The sequence below is a fragment of the Wyeomyia smithii genome, chromosome 3 (genome assembly GCF_029784165.1).
Source record: "Wyeomyia smithii strain HCP4-BCI-WySm-NY-G18 chromosome 3, ASM2978416v1, whole genome shotgun sequence".
Taxonomy (NCBI): domain Eukaryota; kingdom Metazoa; phylum Arthropoda; class Insecta; order Diptera; family Culicidae; genus Wyeomyia; species Wyeomyia smithii.
In genome coordinates this window covers 113,957,394-113,970,379 of record NC_073696.1, presented here as the reverse complement: position 1 = coordinate 113,970,379, position 12,986 = coordinate 113,957,394, and the positions used below count along the sequence as shown (strand labels likewise).

The window sequence follows — 12,986 nt, the reverse complement described above, 5'->3', positions numbered from 1 at the left end:
TTGTCACAGCGTGCATAATGTCGTTTTCGTTTTTGCGGTGTAGCTACCCCGCGGACTACACTTTGTCCTATCACTGTTTTTTTTTACATTTTCCGGACTATCTCGGACTAGCCTTTTTCTGTCCCGGACAGTCCGCGCAAGAAACAAAGTGCAGTTTTGAAGACATAAAACAATACATTCACACGTATGTGTCAAAATCAAAAAAATGTGTCAAAATCGGTTTGCTTTGATCATCGTTCTTCGCGTGTCAAACATCAGGTTGAATTTTATTTATTTTATTTTGTTATTTTGTCATTTTTCAGTAAATTGGCAAATTTTTTGTATAGTAGCACAAACGCGATAAAAGACAATGGTGATAATGACCAAAACAAAAGTGACAGCTACCTCTGGTATTACGCACACCATTGCAACTGCTCGGAAAGTGTTTTTTTTCAGCTGCAAAGCGTAGTCCGGGACGGGATAGTCCTGCCGTAAAAACGAATTCGACACAAGAGTGTAGAACATGGGACTACTATGATTTGAACGGAAAATTAGGCTAGGATAAAAGTTAAAGGCACTTCTTTTTTTTTCATTTTGTGAATTTTCAGAAATGAGAACGCAATTCAGAAATGCGTAAAATTTTCAGAAATTTTTATGAACTTCTGCCGTAAGTAAACGTAGGAGCGACGAGCCTGACAAGCAATTACTCTGCGGCTTTTCGACGAGATTCCAAACTTGGTAGGGGCTTTAAATTAAAAAGCAATAACCTTCCATTTTTCCCAGTTTAAGCTCAAAGGCATTTTTCCGCTTTTGTCGACTAGTGTTATTGATAAAAAAATTTTAGCGCTGCAAAATTCCAACTGATTCTTTATGGTTTGAATTTTGAACCCGATTTTTTAGAGCTATCTCAAGCATTTACATCAATCACAAATCTTTTTAATTATTTTTAGATAATTGGAACATTTCGGCATTTAATACTATGGATTGAGCCACATTAAGCTTAATGCAGTTAAACTTTGCCATAGACAGAATATGAATATCCCAGTGAAGTTATTCATGATGTACTGCGATCGAAATTATTTTATATTAACAAAAATTATTTGTAGGGGTACTGGGGGTAATCCCGGCCCCCTAGGGAAAATGATTCTTTAGTAGCACTTGATGGCGGATATTGTTATATTTCTTTCACCGAATCATTGCCCAGATTGTTTTCTACAAGATATGAAGGTTTTTAGTAGTTTCAAACTGTTATTCTACAAAGAATAGTGAAGTTTTGAAACTAAGATAAAAACGACGTTTAGCAATCAGTGCGGGTGAAACCGGCACCCCTTGCGGGTAACACCGGCACCTAAGTGTGTTCATGAATTAACTCGAATTAACTGAACTAATTTGAAGTCGGAAACCGCCGAATGAGAGATCTTACATTTCTGTATGTTACTGTTGAATTTGGTTGTTGTCGGTTTGCTGGTTCTGGGCAGATTTCCGGAACAAGTTCCGGTGAACATTATGTAAAAACATTGGAAGAATTTGATACTCGGCTAGCCTATCATGTGGCACTTTAAATCATATTATTAACTAGTTTCATTGAAACCAGGATCACATTGACCACACCGGAGCATATTTCAAATACCACCGAGAAGGCCGTCAGTTTTGTGACTTTATTCAGTACATTTGGCACCTCTTATAACTCTTGAAATCATTCATAAATAACAGAAGAGCTTGAGTGCATGATTCTAAGTCGATTAATTAATTTATTTATCAGCGAAAAATCGGTTATAGATGAGAAATATGTGTCAGTAACATCCAACTAGCCTCAGACCATGTCGGGCTTACCCCACTCACTGGGTGACGGTGTTACCCCGACAGTACACATTTTTTTAAAAAGAGTATTTCTAAAGATTTATCGCTTCAATTTACCTCAGATCGAATTCCTGTGATTGCTAACAATACAGGCAATAAATTGTAGAGCAACAAAAAATTATTTTAGTTTTTTCAAAAGAATAAAAGCTTAAGTTCTACTCACGAAAAATTACATCCGTTTACGCATCAGCTGCAGTAGCGTATGTTTTGTCTATTATTTAGACATTTGACGTTTCACGGTGGCTTCGATGTGTCTTAAAATGTCTAAAATATTAAATACCAACACTTCACTTATTCCAAAACACAGTTAGTTAGCGTTTTCTAGCAAAATCCTAGGGGTGACGGTCTTACCCTCAGTGCCGGGCTTACCCCCAGTACCCCTACATGTTGTTTGCACAAAAAATTCAACAGAAATAATATCGCCAAATATAAACGATATTTTTCGAGTGTTGTTGAATATATTTCTAAGGCTGAAAATAAAAGTACGTAAGTCACCGAGCAAACACGTTGATTCTGTCTGCGGACACTGTATATTTTAGAAAAAAAAATCCCCTATTTACAGTGTTTAGTCCCACGTCACTATTTCATACAACCCTATGGCTGTATACTTTGTAGTATTTCTCTACAATATGGCTATAGAGCTTCAGACCCAAATTTCCCCTTAAATTTGGTTTCTCGATCAATGTTGCAAAAAAGATAGGAATTTTGTTTGTTTAGCAAAGTTTCTTATTTTTCAATTTTCGACGACTTTGCTGAATGAAACATGCCTCTATCTCTTAACACAAAAAAGGAGTTTTTTTTTGTTCATTGTTCCGGAGATACTCATATTGGGTGGTATTTGGTCATTTTCGGCTATTTTCCAGAAACCGGAATTCGCCATCTTGGAGTTTAAAATGGTGTCTGTGGTCGATTGTAACTCCTGTCCTCTCATTGTAAATCCGGATATTATCACATTAGGTGGAAATAGGCCATATTTGGCTGGAGTTGCCATCTTACAATTGAGAATGTTTTCTATGGTCGATTTGTGACTTCAGTGCATCATTACGATGTCAGAAATACCCATATAGGGTGATATTTGCTCACTTTCCGCTGTTTTCAGAAACCGGAAGTCGCCATCTTGGATTTAGTTGAATTCCGACTTCTGAGCGTCATCCCGGTTCCGGAAATACCAATATTAGAAACCCGAAGTTTCCACCTTTAATTTAAAAATGGCGCCTGGAGTCGAGTTTTAACTCCTGTGCTTCGACCCGAGCATTTTAGGCTGTTTTTCGGAAAAAACTGGATGAAATATCTGTTTAATTTGTATGGGCGACTTCCTTCCGCTTCCAGAGTACGGTGGAGTATCAAATCACCTTAGAAATTTGTGTTTGATTTGTATAAGAGCTCTCCCATCTAGAAGAGGCAGGGGTGTCGAACCACCATGAAAATTTTTCTTGCTCTCAAAAACCTCAACATATCAAATTTGATTCCAATCACTTGATTATTTCGCGAGATGTGCAAAAATTTGAGTTTCATTTGTATGGAAATCCAACCATTCCACAGAGGGAGAGGTGTCGAATTATTATGGACATATTTGTTACCACTAAAAACATTCACCTGCCAAATGTGGTTTCATTAATTTGATTAGTTCCCGAGATGTGCGATAATTTGTGATTCATTTGTATGGGACCCCTACCTTCCAATAGAAGAAGGGGTGTCGAACTTATATGGACATATTTGTTACCACTAAAAACATTCACCTGCCAAATGTGGTTTCATTAATTTGATTAGTTCCCGAGATGTGCGATAATTTGTGATTCATTTGTATGGGACCCCTACCTTCCAATAGAAGAAGGGGTGTCGAACTTATATGGACATATTTATTACCCCCAAAAACATCCACATGCCAAATTTGGTTCCATTTACTTGGTTAGTTTACGAGATGTGCGGAAATTTGTGATTCATTTGTATTGGACCCCTCCCTTCCAGAAGAGGGAGGGGTCTTGAACTATATTAGCTACCTCTCTCGGCCCCATAACAACCCTATATACAAAATTTCACGTCGATCGGTTCAGTTGTTTCCAAGCCTATATGGATCAGACAGACAGACAGAGCTGCATTTTTATATGTTTAGATACAGTACACTTTTCATAGCTTTTGACAATTTGAGATTATGCGGGTCATTCATACAAACAGTTGTTTCGAAGACACCATTACTGCCGTTCAAAGCACAGTTGTCCCAGCGTGCATGAGATTTGTGTAGAACTTGGGACTACTATGATTTGAACGGAAAATTAGGCTAGGATAAAAAATAAAGGCACTTCTTTTTTTTCATTTTGTGAATTTTCAGAAATGAGAACGCAATTCAGAAATGCGTAAAATTTTCAGAAATTTTTATGATTTTCTGCCGTAAGTAAACGTAGGAGCGACGAGCCTGACAAGCAATTACTCTGCGGCTTTTCGACAAGATTCCGAGCTTGCTAGGGGCTTTAAATTAAAAAGCTATAACCTTTTACTTCAACCGATTCTTTATGGTTTGAACTTTAAACCCGATTTTTTAGAGCTATCTCAAGCATTTAAATCAATTACAATTCTTTTTAATTAATTTTAGATAATTGATTTTTTGGAACATTTCGGCATTTAATACTATGGATTGAGCCACATTAAGCTTAATGCAGTTAAACTTTGCCATAGACAGAATATGAATATCCCAGTAAAGTTATTCATGATTCACTGCGATGGAAATTATGCCTTTTTTCTATTTTAACAAAAAATATTTGTAATAATCAATAAAAAATATTTAACAACGCTCAATCAATAAAAACAATATTTAAACGCTTATTACTTCAATGAGTGAAATATAGCCATAAATATTTTGAACAATCAATTAATGGCATGAATACCAGTTAATGTTTGGTTTGTTCAAAGCTTGGTAAATGTGTGAGACAAAGTTTCCAACACCATTTGTTTACGTTAATTTAAACGGTGAACGTTTTAATGTACATGGACTAGATTTGATCCATAAAATCAGCAAAAAAAAAACATAAATCCAGAAAAAAATCGTTTTTCTTTTGCTTTTCTAACCATCTCTGATTTCTGTGCAGTTAATGGCTCTCTGTTTATATATTGAAAACGAACTCTTGAAACGAACTTTTTATATCTTGAAAACAAACTAATGCATTGAGCCATTTTCCATACAATCAAAATTTCTCTCAATAGCAAAAACGGTGTGCACAATACCATAAGTAGCATAAATAGTACGATGTCCTTATTCCAGGTTTTTATAACTTTTGTTATGAAAGCCTTTTGTTGACTGTAACCTATGACTGGCATAAATTAAACGTTTATGACCATTTGAAGTACAAATCTTTCAGCAAGCCACTGGATGTTTCTGGGTGTGTTTTTGTGACATTTCTTTTACAATAAAAACATGGCTATCACTATAAATTTATGCACTGAGCATTCAGATAATAAAGTACTATTTCAAAACATGTACAGTTAATAGAAATTTTCTCAAAACAACGCATAAAATATTTTTAACATGACCAACTTTCCATTCAAGGAATTCTCTCGCCCATCGAGGGAAGCGGATACCCGCAAACAGGAAAAAGACAAACGGCCGCTCGTCGCCGGGATTAACTCACCTGAAACCAGTATCGTTCCGGTGCTGTTGTGGTGCGGCAGGGGGTATGGTATCGAGGTATTTCTCGGCGAAACTATTGGTAATGCATTGACTGGGTGGCTCAACGTGTTGCTTGCTGGAGGTATGCACTGTGCTGCCGCCACTATCATGTGACTCTGCAGGGGGAGAAGATGGAGAGAACGTCGTTTACTTACGGCTCACATACTCTGCGGCGGTCTACTTCGCGAAGAATAGAAAATAGGTCACATTAAGGCTAGCAATTTTAAAATAAATCAAACTGTTCGAAACGGGCCTGATAATAGTGATTGTAATGCATACACTGAGCATAAGGTTTTTTTTATTACAAATTAGAGTGGTGATTGATTTTGGGCTCTCTCACATAACATACCTTGCTGTTGGTGATGTTGTTATTGCAGCTGACACTGTTGGCAGCGTTCAGGTGTGACAGAATGTTGATTCCGTTCGCGCTGACTGTCGTCGCTGTAAGGCCTCCGGCTCCTGTACCGGCACTGGTAAGATTAGCGGTGGCCGCCGTTCCGTGACCACCAAGCGTTTGGGGGTTTGTATTTGGCGTTGTGGTTGAAGTGACTACGGGACTGGTAACGGGCACGGTACTATTCGGACCTCCCGTTGCTGTCGCTGGCGTCGTCTGACCACCGGTGTGAAGCCGACTTCGCAGCGTTACCAGCTCTGTGCTAAGACTTTTTAGTTTCTGCTGTAAGTGAACGGCTTCATTCGACGAGGATGCATCTGGAAGTGGGAAAATAAATAGTTTTTGAGTTAAACTATATAACTAGACAACTGACATCAGATAGGAACTAGAGAATCAACAAAAACTGCTGGGCAGCAATTTTTTTCGTTGTTCCCGACGAGTCTATTAGTAAAGCATTATCAACAGGTAATTAAAACGATTGAATAATCACCGATAATGAACAAGGATGTTCATCTGTAGCCTGGCTACGTTGGTGAGCGAAACATCTTTCTTAATGTTTGCAACTTTCTCTCTGCATATTCATTCTATATACAGTCTTTATAGAGAAAATTATAGTAATCATCGATTTCAGATTTTTATACAACATTAATGAAGCTTCCCGATTTCATTTTGGTGTATAATCTAAATGAAACCATATTCACTGCGTGTCTCCCTGTAATTACACACATTTGATTTTATCATGTGCAAAATATTTATTTTTGTAATTTAAATATAAATTCTTGACCGTAACAACTATCATTTTAATTTCAATGCACTGAATTATAGGTACCTTTACGACTTTCATTTTTTCTCACAGCGGGCACTATACCCTGCGGTATTCCAGCGAGTTGAAATGGTTTTTTCAGTGGAAGGTACCAATTTCAGTTTACTGTAGTCCGCTTCATTAAATTCTCGGTGCCGCTGAATGCGCCTCTCTGTCGCATCGGTGATATCTGCTTAGTACGCGGACGTTGAAAAGGCCTTGCGCAGGCACAAAAAAACAATCTCAACTCGGTAGATGCTAGCCACTGAAACTAAAATAAACCACTCATTTCTGACGCACACAATTATTTTGTAATTTTACCACACTGAAACGCTTCAGAATGATGACGGGGTTCACCCAAATAAAAAAAGGTCCGAAAGCTGACGAAGTGATTATTATAACGGGAAAAGGTTGGCCTCGACGGCCTTCGGATCGACACTGCAAAATGCCCCCAAAAATGGGTTGCTAGTTGTTTGGCTTTTCAGGTTTTTTGTTTTTACCGGCAAAAGAAAATGTGCCATTGATACCTAGCCCAGGGGACCTGTTCTGTTACATGTCAACGATACACCGATGTGACGAATACGCGAAAAGAGACATTTTGACAGCTTGAAGTATGAAATCCTTTCCAATGTTATCAGTAGTGACAGCACCAACTGCAAGCAATCCATCGAGTTCCGCCTTGGCTTCAAACTGGAACAGATTGGTCGCGGGATGATGCGTTTTGTGCTAACAGCAGTTGATATTCCGGTCATCGTCAGTGGTGTTATTCGAGAATTTTAATGATATAATAAGATTAAGATCAGCGTCAGTTGCGAACATCGTTTACCAAGAGGTAATTGCTGGTCTGGATGGCGTGGCACCTGGCAATTATCTGCTTGTATGTTTTATTAAGCCGCCATTAGTAACGAGGGAAATGCAACTGATGCAGGGCAGTTCTTTGTAAAGGATAATAATTTCGTTTCAAATTCTTCACTCAAACTTGTTCGGTTGATTGCATAAAGGATTAACATGAACTCATCTTACATTTACTGTACAAATCCGTAGCCGGAACACATTGAGACTTAGCAAATCCAGTTTTGCATGTAAAATATTATGGAGAGTTTTCTTCAGATTTTAATACGCGGTGGAAGATTTCTGCAGTATTTTCTACTTCGTATTTTGGCTACGTTGCAACTGATAAAAGTAAATAAGATGGATTATTTTTAAAACCTAATCTATTCGAAAATAATAGGTATCTAATGAGGAGAAGGATTTCGGTGCGACTAGACTAGAGTTTACCTAATGTTTGAGTGACAACAGATCAGTCTCTCATCTTCAACAATCATATCGACAGAGTGGTTAAGGCATCAATACAACTCTTTGCTAGCTCTCTCAACGTTTCGGCACTTTGTGCTTATAAATGTACATCCCAGATTGTCTAGGAATGTATTCTCACATTGCGACACTTATGTCAAGCAAACTCAGTTAATTTATACTGGGTTACATGACATTGTGGTATTGGTGGGGATGAAAAGGCAGAAAAACCTGCATAACAAGGATTTTATACACAGTTTATTTGCTCAGAACCTTCCTGTGAAATATCAAGCTGGGCAGTAGAAATGGAACTTAAACTTTGGGAAAATCAAAAGGTCAAAATGTTTGCACAATTTAAAAGGTTCACAACACCAAATGTAAGTCATTCCAAAAAGCTCATGGAGCTCAACAAAAGGCACTGTACGAGCAGATAATATTTAAAAAAACATTGGCCGGGATTAGAATGATATCCGTTTCTTTTGCAATATGGAAAGTGAGACTTCGGAACATCTGCTTTGTAGCTGTAGTACATTATTCAAACGCAGACTAAAAAAAATGCATGAAGGACCAGTGGGAGGATCAGCGTCCCATACAGCTCTACACCTTCCAGTCGGTCTCGAGGTACGATGCTGGCCTAACAATCCAGTCTTCGTAGGTTCGAGTCTCGGCTCGGGAGACACTGTTAGCGTCAGTAGGATCGTGGCGCTAGCCCAGCACCTGTCCTGTACACTAACAGTTGGCTGCGAAGTCTTTGTATAATAAACATAAGGTTAAGTTTGGAATCAGAATGTAACACCGAGGCTTTGTTTTGCTTCAAGAAACTATGAGACGTTAGCAAGTTGCGTAGTTCGTAAAAGGCCCTGCTGCAACTCGTCGTTTCACTTCGCGGCTCATATCGTTGACGTTGGCAACCGAGGAACATGTGAGATTTCATGATGATCGTACTGTTTCTTTGCACGCTTGCTTTTCGTACTGCGCCTTCAAGGATGATGTTGAACGCGACTGTTGTCTCAGCAGCCATCCGCACGCATGATTTCGATTTCTCCAGCGTCATACGACTCAGCTTGATTAGTTTAGACGGGAAACGGTATGTTCCGATATACTCCTAAAACTTATCAAAGAAATGTCGGGGGGAGGAAATTGGATCAGTCATGAAACGCCCATGTTGAAAACCAGCCTGGTATTCGCCGACGAAGGACTCCGTCAACGGTCTCAATCCTGAGAACAGAATGCATGTTCCAAAGAAGCTTCGTACGTCTAGCAAAGTTGTCTTCTGCGCTGGCGAGCCTCCGCTTCTCGTGCTCGCGCTTCTTCCGACGGTGGACTCTATTTTCAGCAGCTCTTTTCTCCCTGTATGCGTAGCCGCAATCAGCATGCATCTCCTGGCACGGTTCTTCTCGTCCATAGCACTCAGCATTAAACCAGCCGGTACACCTGGAAAATAGGAGCTACATATGACCATTTCTCTGACCACGCAATGTTTATTGGTTGACGAGTGAAGGCTATACTTTCCAATGACCGGACAGAGAAATTTCTCCCTCGCAACCTGTGCGTTTACATCTCCGATGACTCCGGGTACTCGTCATAGGTTCAAGTTTTTCGTAGAAGTCATCCTTGAAGTCATCGGATTCGTCGTTTGTCAGTGCGTAAATGTTGATTAAACTGTAGTTGAAGAATTTGCCCTCATTTCTCAACACGCTTATACGGTCATCTACGGGCCTCTGGATGACTCTTGTTTTCCGACTTCTCAGCACTCTGAACGCAACGCTATAGTTTTCGAGCAAGCAAGCCAGCCAGCGCCGGTTCATTCGATCGGACGCTCGAAGTACCCAACTTCCATTTGTTAACGGATCCCTGTTTCCGTGTATGTGGCCAATGTCGATTGTTCCATTTCGTATTTCTATTTTCGTTGTTCGTATTTAGGAGAGGTCTCGGTATGCTACCTTATAAGGTTTCTACTGATGGGGCTGCAATCATAGGTGGAGCAGTCAGAATAGAGTATTTCATTGATTCAGCCCTCCGCTCCAGTTCAGACGCTGTTGTACACCACCCATTACATAGTGATGACACAACTTCATCTATAGTGAAATCTGACTCTTTTAGCATTATGTTCTTTTATATTGTGTCACATAGATTAGCACAATTCTCTCTCTTTCTCTTTCTCTCTCTCTTTTTCTCTCTCTCTCTTCCCCCATTTTCTCTTCTCTCTCTTCTCTCTCTTCTCTCTCTTCTCTCTCTCTTCTTTCTCTCTCTCTTCTCTTTCTCTCTCTCTCTCTCTCTCTCTCTCCTTTCTCTATCTCTCTCCTTTCTCTCTCCTTTCTCTGCCTCTCCTTTCTCTTTCTCACTCCTTTCCCTTTCTCGCTCTCTCTCCTCTCTCTTTCTCACTCTCTCTCCTTTCTCTTTCTCACTCTCTTTTTCCTCTCTCTCTTACTCCTCTCTCTCTCTCCTTTCTCTCTCACACTTTCTCTCTCACACTTTCTCTCTCACACACTCTATATCTCTCTTTCTTTCTTTCTTTATCTCTCTTTCTTTCTCTATCTCTCTAACTTTTCTATCCCTCTCTGTCTCTTTTTTTCTCCTTCTCTCTCTTTTTCTCTCTATCCCTCTCTTCCTTCTTCTTTCTCTCTGTCTCTTTTTCTCATTTCTCTCTTATTCTCTTTATTTCTCTCTCTTTTTGTCTCTGTCTTTCTCTTTTTCTCTCTTTCTTTTTTTCTCTTTCTTTCTTTCTTTCTCTCTCTCCATCTCTTTCTTTTTCTCTCTAACACAATCTCTTTTTCTTTCTCACTGTCTCTTTTCTACCTTTCTCTCTGTCTCTTTCTCTGTCTCTTTCTCCTCTCTCTCTCTCTCTGTCTCTTTCTCTCTCTCTCTCTGTCTCTTTCTCTCTCTGTCTCTTTCTCTCTCTGTCTTTTTCTCTTTCTCTCTCTGTCTCTTTCTCTTCCTTTCTCTTTCTCTTTTTTCTCTCTTTCTTTCTCTTTCTCTTTTTCTTTTTTTCTCTCTTTCTCTCTCTTTCTCTTTCTTTCTTTTTCTTTCTCTCTCTTTCTTTATCTTTCTCTCTTTTGCTTTACTTTTCTCTCTCTTTCTCTTTCTCTTACTCTCTCTTTCTCTTTCTCTCTCTTTTTGTTTCTCTCTCTTACTCCTTCTTTCTTTCTCTTCCTCTCTTTTTCTATTTCTGTGTCTTCCTTTCTCTTTTTCTTTTCCCCTTTCATAAACTATTGTCAACTTAACCCTCTAGTGCCCAAGTTAATTTATAGGCGCACCATGAATCTTTATAAACTTTTTTTAGGTAGATATTTATTGAAACTTTTTAGAGATTTGACTGATTTGACTTTCTACCCCTAACCAAAGGTGAGGACAACAGTATTCTTACACTTTCTCTACAGTGACATACTTAGAACAAAACTTAAATATGGAAATTGCAAATCATATTTCTCAACAAATACAAAACCTAATTTATAACCAGAAGTAATTCGTAGAAGACTAAAAGCAAAGCAAAGCCTTGGTACTACATTCCGTATCGGAACTCGACCTTCTGTTTATTATACACAGACTTCGCAGCCACCTGTTAAATGTACAGGACAATTGCGGGGCTAGCGCTACGATCCTACTGACACTAACAGTCTCTCCCGATCCGAGACTCGAACCTACGACGACTGGTTTGTTAGGCCAGCATCGTGCCGCGAGACCAGCTGGAAGAGTCAAGAAGACTAAAATTAACATCGAGAGTACCTGCCTTTTTACGAATCAAAAATTTGATTCAGTATGTGACAGTATGAGGTTTAAAAGTTTCATTTTGTTTTTTTTTAATTTTTTTCGCTTTGTAACCAACTAATTTAGATTTTTTCTCTCAATTATTATTAAAGTGCCTCAGGCCTCATAACAGAGAACAGGCCAGCGCTGGTGTCTTTATTGCGATTCGCGTGTGTCGTGCAATTGTTTTAGTTTTTTTTTTTCAATTCTGCTGCACCTAAACGATAGCGTGCCAAGGAGTATTTATATTGATGGTGCACCGTTGTATATCGTATCTTCGAGCAAGAACCACGAAGTACTTTGCGCATCGTAAAAATATTTTATAATAATTGCTCCTTTTATTTATTCTCGATTGAATACATACTTAAGTTGCGCCTGGAGCAACAATACAATGCAATGCAATATGAAGAGTTTCAATTCGATTATTGCCGAACAATCTCCTGTCCTCTCACTTCTCCTATTTTTAAACCAAGCATATTAACCTGGTCATGCGAGTGGAACCAATTAAGAATAATGCGGAAAACAAGTAGATCGGCAAAACAATGATGCTGCCAGGATACGAGCGATATTTCAAACCGAGTTTTGTACGCTTTCGCGTGCCACCGCAGAGCTTAACTCGTCTCGATTCGTCATGAGCGATTTGTCAGGCTCTAATTATACGTTTCACTTCTACCTTTTCGCTTTGTTTTCTCCGTCAACTTTCGCCTAATTGCCTGGCATGCACGATTTATTATAAACAACTGTGTGGTCGCCGCAGCCAATTGGTAGTCAAAAAAGTAGTGGTTTAAATGTCAAAATCCGCTTGTGCTTGTACGTGTCAAAGAGATAAATGCTCCTCCTGACGACTTATAATTAATCTCGCCATGTGCGGTTTGATTAAAGGATTCCTCTCGAGATGAAGGGCTATCAATCGTATGATAAAAAAAACTCAACGAACTTACGTCGAGGATGCTGCCGTGTCTGCACGTGCGGTAACATTTTTCAGATTCCTTCGCATGTTGGTGTTAAACTTTGCCAACAATCACGAGGCAGACAGTATGGCTATAGTTGACAGTCACCTCCGCTAGCCGGTTGTCTCGCTTGATCGTATGTGATGATCTAGTTTATACGCCACTGCTAAGCATTGCATTACCTGTCTCCTACTTTGTCCCAAGATTCGCAGATCAGGCTGAAACGATTGCACTTGGTAGTAACGTCAACATCTCCGCTTATCACGGATGTGTGTTTCATCGCATTCCGATGCTCATCTT

The 12,986-nt window shown here is 39.2% G+C and overlaps 1 protein-coding gene across 4 annotated transcripts in view; it reads right to left on the bottom strand.

Annotated features, from left to right (window-relative positions):
• LOC129730168 (myosin-I heavy chain) overlaps window positions 1-12,986 on the bottom strand; it is a 233,401-nt gene that overhangs the window by 44,934 nt on the left and 175,481 nt on the right. For all 4 annotated transcript variants that reach the window (XM_055689272.1, XM_055689273.1, XM_055689274.1 and 1 more), the window contains 2 exons: window positions 5,850-6,211; window positions 5,463-5,616 (listed from right to left, as the gene is read on the bottom strand). In XM_055689272.1, coding sequence (XP_055545247.1) covers window positions 5,463-5,616; window positions 5,850-6,211 — 516 coding nt within the window. The remainder of the gene's footprint in view (window positions 1-5,462; window positions 5,617-5,849; window positions 6,212-12,986) is intronic.